Source organism: Metopolophium dirhodum, chromosome 2 (assembly GCF_019925205.1).
Source record: "Metopolophium dirhodum isolate CAU chromosome 2, ASM1992520v1, whole genome shotgun sequence".
Taxonomy (NCBI): Eukaryota; Metazoa; Arthropoda; class Insecta; order Hemiptera; family Aphididae; genus Metopolophium; species Metopolophium dirhodum.
Window position 1 is genome coordinate 18,022,699 of NC_083561.1, and position 18,890 is coordinate 18,041,588.

General features: G+C 28.1%; 1 protein-coding gene across 3 annotated transcripts in view; it reads right to left on the reverse strand.

Annotated features, from left to right (window-relative positions):
* LOC132938978 (SCY1-like protein 2) overlaps nt 1–18,890 on the reverse strand; it is a 215,919-nt gene that overhangs the window by 41,549 nt on the left and 155,480 nt on the right. For all 3 annotated transcript variants that reach the window (XM_061005962.1, XM_061005961.1, XM_061005960.1), the window contains exon 8: nt 13,219–13,333. In XM_061005962.1, the coding sequence (XP_060861945.1) occupies nt 13,219–13,333 (115 nt within the window). The remainder of the gene's footprint in view (nt 1–13,218; nt 13,334–18,890) is intronic.

Sequence of the window (18,890 nt, forward strand, 5' to 3'; positions counted from 1 at the left end):
GTCTCAAAGTAATAATTCTTGATCTGCCGTTGTTGATCTTTGTCCTGAGTAATATCCTGAGTAATACTAGAATTCTGTACAATTGCCAATACAAATTATATTTTATACTTAGTATTTTTGTGTATATAATAATAATTCATCAATATTTTACAGTATTGTTCAATGTGTATTTATCCAAATATAAATTCACTTTATTATTATGTTTTATTTGTTGTTGTTATTAAACCACATAATATACACAGATGTCGGCGCACAAACAAAATGTACCTATTTTTGTGTAAACCATTTTAAGAACTATTTTAGGAATTAGGTAAATCAAAATGTTCAAAAGATTATCGACTAAATAATTTACAGTAAAAAAAGAGGTTCTTATTTTAAAAACAGAAGTTTGCATCGCCAAAAGAAAACCTTCTTGAATAGTACAAACAATTATTCAAGATTTTGAAAAAAAAATGATCTTTGAATACCTATATTTAAAAATTCACAATTTGAATAAATTAATTATAAAAAGAAAAAAATGCTTTGTGAATCACCCTGTATAGTACTAAATGTGACATTTGTTATGGACTAGGTATGATTGTGATATGTGAAACGCATGTATTGATATGTCATTAATCAATTCATAAATGTACAATAAATCGCATTAAGAAACATATTCTTAAATAATGAAATTTAAAGAAAATAATTTAAGAATCCCTAGGGTTTGTATTGAACAACGATTTAGATTTAATAAAGATTTTTATCTTTACACTATATAGATCATTGAAAAAAATATCAAACATAAACTTCTAGCAGTTTAGTTTCTGAAATCCATGATGACAACCTTAAACCACTTCGAAATAAATAGAAGAAACATTTGGCCAAGAAAATAATATAAGTAATATATATTTTAATTTAAAAGTTGTATCATATTATGGTGTTATATTGCATTAGTTTATTATGATTATTCTGTTATAATTCACATGGAATTAAAAATATTTTGTACTTAATATTTTCAAAATACAATTTTATTTACGTGAAAACATTAATTCGATAAAAATAAAAGGTAAATTTTAAGGTCCAAAACATAACTCATAATAAATTAATCACCCCATAAAAAAGGACATTATATAATAATTATTTATAACTTATAAGTGACAATATATTATATATGTATTTACTTTGGTACTTTTATCTTGTACCCTTGTGTACTAGTTTGCTCTCCACTACCCAAATGTATATAAAAAAAATAAATATTGATTTCATATAATATAACAACTTATACAGTATTTTTATAAAATATGAAGGTAACATATTAAACAATATTTAATTTAATTTTTTTTCAAAAAAACCATTAATAACGTTATGTACATAACACAATTTATCTTTAGCCATTACGGAAAAAAAGGACTACAATACCTTTTGGCGTTTGCTGTTAAATGGTTATTGTAATAAAAATATATATTGTGCCATGATGTAGTTGTTTAATAATTACTTTTAAAATGTTTAGTAAGCAAGGAAAAACAATGGGTAGGTTGTGGGTACCTTCGTGGTGTTTATTCCATAATTTAACACCTTTGTGTTCTTAGAATATCTGGTAAAAATATTGGACTCTTTGTAAAACGAGATTAGGCGACCTTGGCTCAAATATTTTACTGACGATGATAATACTTTTAGAATGTAACATTACAAATAAAATGATTTAGTTAACTTACAACAATTACTTGGAAAACATTTACGTCGATTTTGTATAAGTACATAATTGTATAATATACTTGGTTATAATAATGTATCGTACGATATTGTAAGGTTGATTAACAACAATAAACATGTTAGTGAGTTACCATTATAAACAGCCCTAACAAGTTTTAATAATGTAATAGTAATAATAATAGGTATGTGGTTAGTACAATTTTTCATTCTTCCTGAAACGTAGGTAAGTTGGAAGTGAGCTTAATAGGATTTTCTTTAATATTATCTACAGTTGACGGTAATATTTAATATACCACGGTTTAAGAGTGAATAATAATTTGAACATTATTCATACGCATGATGCATAAGTAAGTATGTGGTGTTTGCTACTGCGTTTAACACCTTTCTTAGTGTTCTTAGAATATCTGGTAAAAATATTTGAGTCTTTGTTAGCCTCTAAAACGAGATTTGGTTGGTTGATTTATTTTATTGACAACGATATTGAATATAAAAGATATACCATCAAAAACAAAACAAATCAATTAATTTGCAATAATCATTACTACTATAAAGCAGTTATAATAATTGGGGGCTTGGACTTTTTTTCCTTGACTCACAATTAATATTTTTACACAATATTTTTAAACATTTTTTCACTGCTCTGAAAATAGTGTATTCATAATAATATGTAAGTTGTTAGACAATCTTTAAAAACTGTCCAAACAACCTTTAAAAACTATTCAAACTACCTTTTCTAATCATAGATAGGGCACCTACTAATAATATTTTTGTACCTAATTCGAGCCACCACATTGTGTTACCATATTATTATTATAAATGGTTCTAAAATAATATTTTAATAACCCAATGATATTATGCGGTTAACGGAATTTTTTATTCATCGGTAAACGTATATTATAACGTATATTATATAGGTACTGGGTAGGTCGGAAGTGAGTATAACACGATTTTCTATAATATCTATGGTTGACGGTACAATATTTACTGGTAAAAATGTGAATGATAATAACTTTGACTTAATCATTATTCATATTGTGCATGATGCATAAGTATGCGTGTTAGAGGTTTTACAGAGTGCATAAAAATAGGCAGGTACTATAATGTCACGATTTGAATGCGCGAAAAAAATAACACATAATTGTTTCCCCTTTAACGCACTTCGATGATTGAACGATTAAGCCGCACGCGGTAGACCGGTGGCTACGCAAATAACTCGTTTTAAAAATTCATTCCGTAACATTAACCTTTTCTATAACTTGTAACATGCGATTATTCATTTAATAGAACGTCTTCTGGATCGTAATAGATTATTATACTATCATTGAAAAAATATTACTATTTTTTCGTTGCTAATAATAATAACGATACCTATAATTATTAAACTTAGGTCATCCGTTTCATCAAAACGATACCTAATTTTATTATACGGCGTACATACTAATAATTATAATAATTATAAATTGTACCTTTTAATATGCTTAGTATTCATACACTTAGGTTAGTTTTTTTCTCGACATTTTTAGGTACAGTAAAGTTCTAAATTAATAAGTAATTTAAACGACGTCGCGTAATATTATTATAGTAGGTAGGTAATTACTGTTATATACTTTTTATAGATTTTTAACGTGTTCAATATTGTGTTATACAATAGCTCCATATCATATTTGTGACGTGAACCTCGCGATGTTTGACGTGGACGTGAGACCACGACGTATTTTGTTATTGCGAAAACGTCTTTTGATCCACTGAGTCTATCGTCGGTATGCAGCCTAATAATACTGGTGCAACCCTTCGGCAGACAATATAATATTATTATGTATATCTCAAGCAATATTGTTGCGAAATGATATTATTCAGTGGTATTAACGAGATTATATCTTATTGCTGGTTATCCATTAAGCCACGCATAAGGGACATCCTAAATAATAATAACAACAAATTATAATTACAATTGATCGTCATCAACGTCGTCGTCGTCTTCGTCGTCTGCTGATCTGTGATCATAGCATATTCCGATATTCGTCATAATATTATTATTAAAATCAGATTATACTTAAGGCGGATTAAATCGTATAAAGTGTTTACGTTCACATGCTTATTAGGTATGTTTGATTTTAATCTTGCTAAAATCCCGAATATTTACTAATACGATTAGGTATTATTAGATTAATTTAATTTTATAATAATATTATTCTACACAGTCTAAATAAATTGATAAAAAAAAATGTTCAGGGAAATGTATATTTATTGTGAAATTAGGAGCGTGATCATTTTTATTTCATTTTAAATAATAAAGGTATTAATAATGTTATATAAGTAGATTCTGATATTAAAAAATATTTTATTCTCTATTGAGTAAAAACGAAAAATCCATTTATATTTTTCAGATTATTTTTATCCCTCCTTTTATTCATTTTTTTTTACCATATTCTCGGTTCACTTTAAATCCGAGGTCTAACCAAATGTCTGATCCTTCCATAATATTAAATATTATGTCTTATAGTACTATCCTTATTCACGCACAATCCTTCGTTTTTTTATGTTAAAAAGTAAATACGCAATATGTAAAATTATTTTTACATTTTATACACTACAGTATATATTTCTATACCTAACCATAATACTATGTAGATTTTTATATTATCATTAAAATATATTTTTTATTTTTTTCCCACCGACATCGTTTGTTATAATAATTATTTCACTTCAATAGATGTAGCCGCAGGTACAGCATAATATTATTATCTTACAATAAAATAAAATACGATATTGTTGGTTTAGATGATGGGCCTTTTTTAAGAATTTGTTAAATTAAAACTGATAAAAAAATAATTGAAAAGAACACATTTGTCTGCAGCGTGTTTATAATATTTACTACTCTAAATCAAACCATTCGCTAATAATTTCCATAATATTATATGAAATCCAATAAATGGAAATAACAATTTGTTTTGTGTGAAATGATTAAAGTTTCGAGAAATGCTGTGTAAATATACAAACACGAACGGTTTGGAAAAACACCTAAGTACACAACCATGTTATAATAAAATGGACGGAAATCTTCGTACACTTCCTATACGCGCCAAGTCTCAAGCTTTTCCACCCCCCGCTATGTGTCGGTAGGTCAACTGTAGGTATATATAAAAAGCGTAATATATGACGTTTTTTTTTTTTTAGGAATTTGTTAAACTAAAACTGATTAAAAAAAATTTTAATGGACACATTTACCTGCGGTATGTAGGTATAGGTACTTATTCTAAAGTCTGAACGAATCAATTCGCAAATAATTTCTTTAATAAATGAGATCTGTCAAACGGAAATAACAATTTATTTTGTGTGCAACGACTATAGTTTCGAGATATGCCGTGTAAAACATACTAACACGAACGGTTAGGTAAAAGCATCTAAGTACACAACCGTGTAATAAAATGGACCAAAATCATCTCACTCGTCCTACGCACGCAGTCTCACGCTTTTTCACCCACTGCTATTTTTGTTAGGAAGGTCGGTAGGTCACCTACGTATGTGTATAGTAAATACATATTATATGGGTACAGTGAGACCCTCTGAATTCGATTTCGCACGCGGTGAGTAAACAAAGTGAGTATCCGCCAGTGGTGTCAGACAAGGGTAAAAATAGAAATCGTTCGCCAACTATAGGTACTCGATATTAAATTGTATTTATGTACCTACATATAATATATGTAGGTACATATTATAATACAGTGTATTATACATATTTTATAAATATATACAGTTCGTTGCATAATACTTTTATTGTACGAATGATGGTTGGAAGGAAACGTCAGAAGTTTATAAGTTATTCTAAAATATTCAAATATCTACATTTTAATATTATAATACTATCTATTTACAGACCATAATATACAGTATAATATTATTATACTATGCCATTATATTGAATAACAAACAATGGAAATATTTTCGAATTAAAGACTTTTTCGCGAATTATGTATAGGTGGAAAATTTACATAATTATATTTGGGTTTGGTTTTTAATTTTAAAATCATTACATTTTGGACTTCATCATAAACATAGTCACGCAGTGTGACATCTGAACTCGATTTCGGATGGTGTGTAAATGACATGTGTATCCGCCAATGGCGTCAAACAAAATCTAAATAGTTTCACCAACTACTCGATATTATGTATTAATATATATAGTGTATAACAAATTTATAAATATGTATAGTTCGACGCATAATAATTGTATTAATGATGGTTGGAGTGATAGTTATGATAGTTGGTATGAAAGTTATAAGTTATTCTAAAATATTCAAATACCTACGTATTTTAATATTATAATATTACCTCATATATAGACCATATTATAGTATAATATATCATGCCATTATATTAAACAATACACATTGGAAAATTTTTCACAAGTTATGTATAGCTGACAATTTACATAATAATTAGGTTTAATAATTAATTTTTAATTTTAAAATTATTACAATTTGGACATTTCCATAAACTTTGTCTCGGACATTTATCAAAAATTAAATTTCTATAATTTAACATCATTAAAATAGTCGGGAACTGAGGTATATTATTGTTACATCACACACAATAATGATTTAAAAATTAAAAAGTGATGAAGCGACATGAAAATACTCAAATATCCGATGTAGGTCTCGATTTTTATCGCTCCAATATAAATAACTTATGCTAAAACCAAAATTGTAATGTGCAAAACCATCAAAATAGTCAAAGTAGCCAATATTTTAACATCGTTGTACACTAATAATTGTACCAACATAATATTAGATTATATGAATTATAACTTAGAAGTACTTTTTGTTTTCATGTTTATACACACAACTTATGATACAATATTAGAAGTCATTATAATTTTACGTTGATTGTAGTGCAAAATAAGAATATAGTAAAACATTTTTAGTTTAGAATTTTTCAAATCACAGGTACGACTTTCCCATGTAAAAAATAAATACCTACATACTATTATAATAATGTAATGACTATTTTAGTATAGCCATATAAGTACTGTATTTACAGAGGAATATGTCCAACAAAGTTCAAATTGTTGGTTTAAACTTAAGTACATAATATTTAACATTGGTCCCGAAATAGAATTGATATTTATACTATGTTACAGGTAACTTTATAAGGAATAATATTATTTCCATTTAGACAAAAAAAAAAAAAAAAATACATGTAATGTGTAATGTGTTCTGTACTTCTGTGCGCTCATAAAATTAAGTTTTTAAATTTTAGATAGATAATAAATTAGATGATAATATCGCATATTCACATGTATAATATTTATACATTTGAGTTAATCCAGTATTAAAATGTAGGTATATTGCACATGCGTAATAACAGCTTATTTAAATATCTAAAATTTCAAAACACATATATGTACCTACATCAATTTACTAACACATATTATTATGCCAATGATATCAGAATGCATTTGACAGTAGCTTCAAATAAAACTGCACTCACTGCTTTTCGTCTTCTGATTCACATTATATTTATTCAATAAGTCCGTTAATACACGTTGAATTTTTTTTCTTCAACAGCTTCCTTGTACAACATATTATTATAATATAGGTACCATACTTTTAATGTTTAAAAAATTATTATTTTTACTCTACGGACTAATTTAGTGTAGAAAACTGTTTTATTGTATCCTGAAAAACTATACGTTGTTTGGAGTTACTGCTAAGGTGGCTTTTGACGGTAGCGTTACGAGACTATAATAATTTGTATCAAATATTAAAATTTGAAAGACTATCGACGGGAACTATACACCACAGCGTCCGTAACAAACACTGAATGACGTGTCATAGAAAATTAAAACCAATATATAACGGAAGTACACAAAAATTGTATCGATCATTTTTTAAATATTTTCTTCTCCTAGGTACGACATTATCATTTTTTACACAATTGACCGATAACCGATCATTGGACATTATCGTCCGATATTATAATAATATATTGATTTGTACATCGGACCATCTCTAAACCGTATACCTATCATAAAATTATAATATCGTACCAACGTATGGTAAGTGATCATAATAATATTATGTTGGACGGTGTCATGTATAATAATATAGTGTCTGTGCGTGTGGCCTTTGTCGTTTTCGTATTTTGTCAGTAAGTAAGCATTTCTTTATCTAGCTTTTAAAGACTAAATTTACGAACAAATCAGAAATCACTAAACGCATTATTCCGATTAAATAGCGTGGCACAAATTTGACATCAATAAATATTGTAGTATAAATCAATAAGGATCTAAACATCTAGTAAAGAGTTTGTAGAATAATCTTTTTCACGACTCATCTATATACCACTTCTATCCAAGCAAAGAATAAATACCTACATTTTTATTTATAAGAATATAACGACTATTACGCGACTGTTATTTGTATTAAATATTCAAATCCGAAAAACTCTCAACGAGAACACTAAACAAGTAGGTATGCCAAGTTCGGGACAACAGACACCGGCTGACGTGCATTAAAAATTAAAACCAATACGACGAAGAATTTGATCGGTAATTTTATATATATTTTCTTCTCCTGAAAAATATATCGCGTGCGACATTATCATTTTTACGTAATGGACCGATAACTGATTATCGGCCAAAATTTTACCTATATATACTAATATAATATATCTACATGTGCATCGGCTCATCTCTAAGATGTATCATAATAATATTATGCCGTGTGGTGAGCGTCAATGATGGACCCTATAACTAGGTAATTGGAAGTTAGTTGTGTCTGTTACTTAACTAAATACTTTGTTTAGTAGCTCGTTTGAGTAACTTAACTACCAAGTTGTATTTTTCCTGTTCATTTTATGTAACAATAAACTATAGTTATTCTTAAAAAAAAACATAAAGTTATTCAAAAGCTTGTTTTAATACACATATAGGTACAATATACCGGTCTATTCAGGTGATAATTAAATGTACAACATTTGTTAAATCCCGAAAACTCAAAATTCCGAACAAACTATTTTATTAAATCGTATGTAAATAAATTTGAAATCGTACAAACTAAAAATATTTTATCGTTGGATCATATTTATTTCAGGATCCTATAATATATATACATAATTTATTATACCTATACCTATTATATATAAATTTCAATGTTTTTTTTTATAGTACATAACTTTTTTTCTGACTTTTTGTTCTTAGTCGGTGTCTTAAAACAAAATATACCTAATTTTAATCGTCAAACTCGTAATCGAACCAAGTTACTACATTTCTTTGGTACCTACCTATACTACAAACGGTTATTATTTTTAAATATTCCAAATTCGACTGGGTAGAATAATTAATGATCGCCAACTCGCCCAGGCTTGCTAAGCGTGACATAATATTATTATTATGCTGTGCGCAGTGTCGTGTACGCGAATATTACAGACGCAGCGTTTGTGCGCGTGGCGTCTGACGTTTTTGTATTTTGTCAGTTTGTTCCGGGCGGATAGTCGTTGCTGTAATTCTCTCCAGACAGCCAACATGCACTGTGCACACGCAATCGGCCGGACGAAGTCGCAGCAGCTGTGACCGTGTAGTCTGCTTTTCTGTTTTTAACCATGTCCCGGCGAAACAACATAATAATATATAATATTAAAAAATACGGCCGAGGATGATATCGCGTATAGCCGTGAAGATGGCCGAATACGATGCGTATAATAACAATATCATCACTGCAGCTTCCCGGTCTAGGTCACCACCAGGGACAAAGTGGAAAACCGTTTTAAAAATATCGTACCCGCCTTACATAGTGTTATTGTTACCAAGCGTGATAGTAATAATAATATATTATTGTTCGTTCACGTTTTGCAGACTGCAGCGTCGACGATTTCGTGGCTGATTTAAAAATAATAACCCGCAAATATCCGTATAGAATCTAGGTAAAAATGTCCGGGGTGAAACAGTAATAAAAAATGTTCGGGTTAAAATTGTCCAAAATCAAAAAAACGACTATCTAAAATAAACCGTCCTTGCTAGAGTTGTTTGTAATTAAAAACAGGATACATATTCAGATGAAATAGATTATTGTATACATACCTATATCAAAATCAAAATGTGTTAACAACATTGAAGAGGACAATAATATGACAATTAATATAGTAGTATCCGAGGACTTGACCCTTGATTATTTTTCACATTTTAAATATGCACCAATTACCTCTGTTGATATATTGAAAGATACTTTTCAATATATAAACGCGTAGGTACTCACAGGTAATATCACCGTTCTTTCAAACTGGACAACATGAAAAAATACTGAGGCTGCAATAGGTAAATATAAATTATTCAATTGAATATTTTCAGGGTTGTGTAAATTAATGTTTACTATAGTTTCAGATTTAAAACGAACGGCTGATAGAGTACGCACAAGTACCAAAACCAATACCATTTAATTTAAAAGCCATTTTAAAGATTTACTGGTAATGAAACAATGGTTAAAGTCACCATGTTTGATATATTTTTTTTTTTTAATTAAAAAATATTGTTTTATTTTTAAGAAGCTTACTTGCATATTATTTAATTATTTCAGACGGCATAATAATTGCATGCTTATTAATTAAGAGATAATAGCTAATCCACGACGTTCGGATGGTTTGAATGTGAAACGATGTGTGTTACGAACAGAACATTCTTCACCCTACGGAAAATTACAATACCTACATATCATATGGGTATATTTATATACAGGGTGTATCTTATGTCATTGAACGCGGGGTTTTTAACGATTATGGATCAAAATGACATAAAATTTCGTTAAAACGAAGAAAAAACGTGTTTCTTTATTTTATTAACAGGCAATTTTTTTCATAACAATTTTTAAATTTTTAAACGCGCAGGTGTACCAATAGCAAAATCAACTTTATTTTTTCAAACAGCAACTACTATATTTTTAATGGATTCTGGTAAAACTTTTTTTTCTGATTTTTTCTCTCAATTTTGGTTCGTTAGTTAATTAACTATGGCCCTCTAAAGTTTAGTAAAATCTGCATTAATACATTTAATTTAAATAATTGGTATAGGTTTAATTTACAAGAACTAAATACATTTTTCTTATAACTAACTTTTATAACTTGAAATTTGAACCATAAGTTCCCTATATTGGTAGGTATTGCATGCAAAGTATGAATTTAGCAGTTGAAATTCTTTAAGAATTATTTAATAATCGTGATGTAAAATAAAGTTTTTGCAAGATATTTAATTAAATAGTCTATCTCAATATAGGTTTGTAACCTAACTAGTTTGGAACCTAACTTAGGCATACTTTTAATCTAAGTTAATTACAGATTTTTAATATTATTATAACGAAAATCAAATACCATTAGGTACCTATTACCTTAGTCCTCCTTAGCCACCTAATAAAGAATCCAAATTAATGCTATTTTAAGAAAAGTATGATAGGAAAAGTACGAAATAAAATTTAAATGTCCAAAACTAAAAAATAAGAAGAGTTATGAATTTCAACTCCTAAATTTATACTTTGTATGCGATACCTACCAATATAGTCCTACCAATAAGTATAACCTATATATGGTTCAAATTTCAAGTTTATTCCACTACGAGAAGAGCACCACAAAACATTGTACTTTTTTCGTTACACAATTTTTTTTAACCCCCATACATACCTAAGGCATTAATGTCAATAATAAAATACCGTACAATGACATAAGTACACCCTGTATATATAAATATACTACGATATTACGGTGGGGAAAAATTATTTATGCACGCACGCGTCGTCAGCCATGGGATTACTAACGGCCGCGTGGGACGGTCACGAGTTCTCGTTTCCCGTGATCAAACCACGTTTTCCAAAATAACTAAATACTAAACTCGGACAAACGTTTCGAATCGCGTAGGTATTCGATGAGGCAAGAACTTCGTTACGAATGTCTATAACACTACAACAAAACTACACGAGACGTGCGTTTTCCGCTATTGCAGGCTTGGTATGTAGCGATTACTCACGTCATCGATCACAAATACCCCCCCCCCCTCCCACCCTCCACCAATACACCTACACACACACAAACACGCGCGCGCTCATCACGGTGGACATGGATCGTTAGGTACTTTTTGAAACCAGATTTTCTTTACAAGTTTTGTAAATATTATCGATGACATCTAGTAGACCTCAAAATAGTGTATTCTTTCAATCCCTAAAATAGACCCCCGATCAGTGTTCACACATTGTTTTTTCATATTATATTACTATTTTATAATTAGAAGATATATGGCAAAACAATTTTTTTTGTAAAAAAAACTTTTAGCTATCCCGGTCGGGACAGTAATATTATATAGTACTACTTTTTACCTAAATGCATGCCAATATTGCATGAATTGAATTGTAAAACGACATCATTAGTACCATAGTAGACTATTATAAGTCGTGATTAGTACCAATAAAATCTAAATGCACTACTGATATGACATTTTAAATGTATATAATATACTTTGCAAAGTTACGAGCAAAATCCAAAATCGGATATAAATGCTAAAAAAAACAAAGTAATAACAATAATAACTCTAAAATTAACACGCGAATCATGAAATGAATGGCATTTAACATTTAAAACATATTTTTAAACAAAGTGTTTAATAATTGCCTTTTACTTTTTCGATACTGTTCATATTATACTATTATTATAGGTGGATATACCTAAATGCAGAAAGTAATATTAAAACAGATTATTATTTCGATAATTTATTGATAAACTGTCTTATCTGTCTGATAAACTATTATGACTTTTATTATAATATCTGATAACTTATTACCTATTTGGTAAAAATATGAGATAACTAACATTTCCAAGGTTGTTATTTTCTCGAAAATTTAACACTAAAATGAATTGATAATTATTACTACCTATATTATAAAAAAATATGCTACCAAAGCTGCTTTGTACAGGAAGAGATAAAACTATTATAGCTATTACGAAATGTGTAAAAAACTTGTAAAAGGTAGATAAATAAAATAAATTTCCAAAACAAAAATACCTTTTTTTTGTATAGTATTTACAAAACCATAGTATAATAATATAGTATTTTAAATTATCAACAATTATTTAGGTGTGTCGATGGCAGGTTTCATCGAGCATTAGATGATGGGATCATAATATTATATTTCACAATTGCGTTGTTATTATTTATTAATTTTACAAATAATTACAGTATAATTGTCCGTCAAATATTTGTATAGGTAGGTACAACTGGGAATATTATATTATTTAATATAATTATTTTGTCAGTTAATAATTATATTATATAATGTCCCTTAAATTCAAACTATTTCAAGTCTTAGAGCTACCTATTAAGTTATACACCGGCAGCAGATTCACGATAAAAACGGCATGTGCCATACCTACATAAATTAGAACATAATTTTGTTTAGAAGTTAGAACACGTGTCCGACAATCTTACTAATAATAATATTATAGTTTATACTATAATATACTTTTAAATAATAGACCTGTCGTAGAACATACCTTTGGAATGAATGGTAATGACTCTTTCAACGTTATCTTGTAGAACTGACATTTCTGTATTAGATCTTTCATATTTATAATATCCAATGTCTGAATAGTTTCCACAAAACGATCGCTGTAAAATATAGAATATCTTTGTTATCAATTATTATTTATTTATACACGGAAGTAAAATTAATATTATTATTTAATAGGCACATGTAAAAAAATGTATATTCCACGGTTTTTGTACGAACAACTTCATACGTAATTCACTACATTATTTGTCTTAAACTCCACGTAACATACTTTATTATTTGTCTTAAAACGTTACAACGCTTAACCCAGTTTTTTTATTATAAGTATGCAGCGTTTATTAAAATTCTGAATTTTTGAATATTTAAGTACACTTAAAGAACGTATTTTAAAATAATTAAGATTTTTAATACCAATTAATGAGTGTCTTATGGTTATTCAAACAATCAAACTTTTTTATGATTCTGAGCTGAGCGCCGAATGAATTGGCCTTAGAATGATATTGCGTGTCATTAATTTTCATCACGTTTTGGAGCAGTAAAAATATTTTAATTTTCGTCTTTAAACGTTGAGGATGGTTTCAAGTAGAAAATCGGATCTAGTTATTAGCGATTTAAGAATGTAAAAATAAAAAAAAATCCTAATACTTATCAAAGTTAACAGGAAAACCACGACAAGACGATGCCACCTCACAATTTTTTTCCTCCCACCTGACATCGAACCGAGCGCAACCAATTTTATGTGTTAGCTATCGTTAAACATAACGTTAAAAAAATTATTTGTGTTTGTACATTAACGATATGTTAATTTGTATGTAAGTCAAGAGTATAGGTACCTCTATCTATGTGAAATATTAAAAATGCTCACATAAAAAAAATTGAAATACCGTAAATGTAATACTCACAATTACGGATCTTAACTTGAGTTGCTCTATATTATGCTCTATCATTAATTCTAAAAATAAAAGATTAATTCAGCTGATTGTGAATTTTAATTTTCACGCGTGTGTCGGAGAGAAAACAACCTGTGCACCGATATTATCTTAAAATTTACAGTAAAAGGTTAATGTAATTAGAAAAAACAAATTTTTATTGGAACAGGACATCGTAATAAAACTCTACAAATCAAATTGTGAATGCATTATTTAATAATACAATATTACCTATATTGGTAAATCATCCTGCATACATTTATACAGCATAAAGATAAAGTATATTATTCAAATTTATGATAATATTCAAATAATGAAATAATCAATTATTGTCTTTGACTTATAATATTATACAATATTGTTGAAATATGATTTATACGATAAAGGAACCTAAGTGTAAGTCGTTTAAATTTAAAATTAAAATAGCCCATGTAGAACTGTTGTTCAAAAATTGTCTACGCTTATAAACGGTGAGACGATAGACGAAAATAGATGCGATGCTTCACAAATAATTATACCAGCAGTATTTGTAGCTATAAAATCCTCTGTTGGTTTATGTTGTGATTTTTCATTCAGATTTTTACCACAGAGATCAAATATGAATACATTCTGGCATTCTGCAGTCAGAACCAATATTATATTTCAATTTATTTTTTTTTATTTAAACAGAAAAGAAAACAACTATAACAACTGAGAAACTTTCTCTGCTTAGTGTTTTTTGAGAGTAATTGAAAAGACTTCGCCGTAACAAATGTATTATTGGGTATGAATTCAAAGTAAATCAGAACATATGAAAAATATGATTTTTATATTTGACGAATGAATCAACATCTATTTCTAAGAATATAGTTGGGTAGTTCTAAGTTTGTATTAAGTATATTATATATATTTTTTTTTTATTGATCATGAAGCCCGGCAACTATGGCCATTAGCTGTTGTAGGGGAGGAATAAATTGTAGGTTAGTAAACACGTGTGTTTTGGTTTAGCAGATTTTTTAGTGGGCACCCGTAGGTATCTGCCATGGCCGGGCGGGGGAAGGCGGCACTTCTCTCTATTGAGAGACTGTGACTTGCCTGAAGAAAAATGCCGCCCGTGGCTGCATTCGAACCGGCGCCGGTGTGCGTCGCAATTAACGCCTTAATCCGCTCAGCCACTCTATCCCCCAATATATTATGTTTATATTATTACAAATTTCTTAATTTGGTAGGTTAAACTGATTAGTCAAAAAAAAAATCAACTTCAATATTATTGTTGGAAATCTAATACATTACCTACTTACTCCAATTAGAATCTAAAATAATATCGCAAGGAAGTACTTTATATAACATAAAAATAAAGTTTAATTATTTCATTTGGGGTAAAGAATTAACATTTTCAAACCAACAAGAATTTATTTTTTTTGTCTAAGTACAGGTCTAAGTACAGGTTTACTTCTTTTTTTGTATTTTTCCTTTGTGGTAAATTAAGTTTTTCATCCCTTATTCTAAAAAGAATAATTCACAATATTATGTGACTACAATAGTACCAAAATCTAAATAAATTAAATGAAACGAGGAACAAGGGGAAAAATGTATACATTCTTAGAATCTGTAGTTTTGAACAGTTTTTTCTTGAGGAAGTAATGCGCAAGCGACTCTAAACGCCATTAGCGATGTCACAATAATAATAAAAAAAAACCTTCGTAAAATTCAAACTATACATTGTTATATCACAACATGACAATGTTATGTACGTTTTTGTAATAAATAAATAAATGTCATAATAATATTATGTTTATTATATTCGTATTTATTATTGAATTTACAGATAAAAATAACTTGGTATGGTCGATTTTAATAAATAGTTTAAAAAAAAAAGAACAATCATTGTGAATTACTTGCAGTGGAATAAGGAATGCGATTATTGATCCCTCACTAAGTTGGGTCGTTTGGTACTTTTAGATTAGCTGAGGACTTTCATATAGGAACTGGTATTTCAGCACTAATTTTAAAAGGGACGCTACCGTTTACTTCAATGGTCCGTTTAAATTTTACTGTCCTTTACTCTTTAAAACTGTGTCAAAAGGTCATCTTTACTCTATCTCAAAAATTTGTTTTTTTTTTTATACATAATGGTACTTATGCTCGTGATTATCTCTAAGTAATCTTAGTGCACAGTGTGTATATGATACATTCAAATAAACATATTATTTACGGAAAATCGACAACCTAGTAAATTGTAACTATATTACTGTAATACATATCGGTTAGAAAAAAAAAAAAAAAATAGTTTTACGTTTATAAACTATACGTGTTCTTATTAAAATTATATAGGGTTTTATTTATTCTATAAAACGACGTCGAATTAAAATAATTTTTAAATGTTTTCAAATAATTAAAACACAATATAAGATTCAAAATAACTAGGTACCTATAAATTGATGTTATAAATTCTATAGTTATAATAATTGGAAATACAAAACGACACGTATAATATGGTGATTACCGTTTTAAATTATATTTAGGAAATTCGTGAAAGTCTAATTTCCAGAAACTTATTAAAACAAAAATAATTATGCATTTATAATTGTACGGGAGTTTAAAACAATCTCGGGATTAAATCGTAATTCAATTTTTCTTAATGCCGTAACCTCGTTTGATATTATAATATACGAGTATTGCAACTTGAAAATTAATATTCACAGTTGTATCTCAAAAAAGAAAAAAAACAAAATATTAATAATTATTCTTAATGTAGTTCATCATCAACATAAGATACACCTTAATTATTCGTATTGTGTACCTACTACAAGTTGTCGTTTCATTATTTTAATTTTGACATTAACCTACTATAATTCCGTAGGTAGTAATGGTATACTACGGTCTTTAAAATCATCTATTTATTTTATTTGTGATTTTGAGAAGTTATTCAACTGGTAGTTTTAAATGTTAAACTATGCAATTTTAAACTTCATTGTCACATTTTATAATATATATGAATTATTACGTATATACGTATGTGACTGGCTTAATATTTAAACATGATGGTTGTACATGTTTGTAAGTACCTATTAGTTATTTTTGAAGAAGAAAAATGAAATCTACTTCTTCATTTAAATCCATAGTTATTACTTATTAGTAATTTAAACTCATTTGTTTTTAAAATTCTTCATTGTACAAAGTAGGTAGGTATCCTAATGAATAATTATTTTATTGTATCATATTTATTTAGATTTAGAGCAGAGCGATGAATTATTGGTTTTACAATGATGGGATGAGTTATTTTAAATATTTATTTTTTTGTGCCTGAAAACTCTTTTTTTAGTAGAAAAATACTCTGATAATTAACTTTGATGGGGGTTTCTGGTATTAAATTGGATCTAGTTTTTTCTTTGGGGAAGTTAAAAGTTGAAATTTCGTTGTAAGGACCTAGATATTGAAATAGTTGGTAAAAACCAAAAAAAAAAAAAACATAACGAGTTTGTTTGGTTATTATTTTAATATTGTCATTATAATAATTGTTTAATAACCATCGATGTCAAAAAAAGTTCAACTATCGCCGCTCAGAATGGTTTTGCAGATTTATTGTTTAATTCAAATTTAATGCACCCATTACATTTCCTAATCAATGACGAGCGACACTCTATACTTATAACTGTAAATCTGAGTGTTTACCTACTTACGGCTTTTTAATATTGGTATTAAAATATTTTGTTTAAAAAAATAACATAATTTACAATATTATTTACATTACTAATTATTAGGGGAGTGCAGTTGTTGCATTTGCATGTTTTTTGTAAATGCTTATATTTATTGCTGAGGGAGATTAAAATATGTTTCGTTAAACTCTTAATTTAAACAAAACAAAATTATATTGCAATAAATGCAATTTTGGCGACTTTTTTTAATTTAACTGCAATTTTAACTATTTTTCCTAATTTTCGTTTATATTTAAGATTATATAACTTAATATATAAAATAAAAGCAAGTAAAGGTAGCAGTGAACAAATTTCTATATTTGTTGTAATACTTATTATTTTATTAATATTTCTATAGAGCGATTATCTCATCAATGTCGCTAAGAAAAAAATTTAAAAAAATCATTTGTTGTGTAATGCAATGATGTAAGCAATATTCATATTTAATTATTATTATTATTTTTATTAATATGTTTAAATTTTTTCGATGCAATTTTTAAATTTATAAGTGCAATTTTTAATTTATTTTAACGCAACAATGCAACAATGCAATCAATTTTCAGTTTTTTAATGCAATAACTACTTCACTGCCCTACTAATTATCAAGAGTAAAGCTTAAGTATTAGGTAGTCCATAATATTGTTTGCTTTTTGAGTGCATATTATTTGCTTTCCTTAGTGCATAACTGAATGCATATTTAATACATCCTTTGAGCATTAAGTCCCAAGAGCTTGATAAAATCCAAATATATGCAAAATGTAACTTAATTTGGTTCGCAACCACTTGTAATCGAAACTACTGAACTGCTTTCAATCAATGTTATATCGATATATTTGATGGGAAGTATGAAGTATTTTTTGCTTCTTTTTAATTTGAAATTCAACCCATATATACACTGTGGTTCACACAATAAAATTAATGCCGCACTTGAAACACAAAGTAATACTTTTTGTTCCTCGCACGTTATGTAACCAAGAAATAAACAGAAAAACAAATATCCGGCCACAACGGTTTTAATTTTAACTTGGAAGTCGGAGGCCAGTATAAGT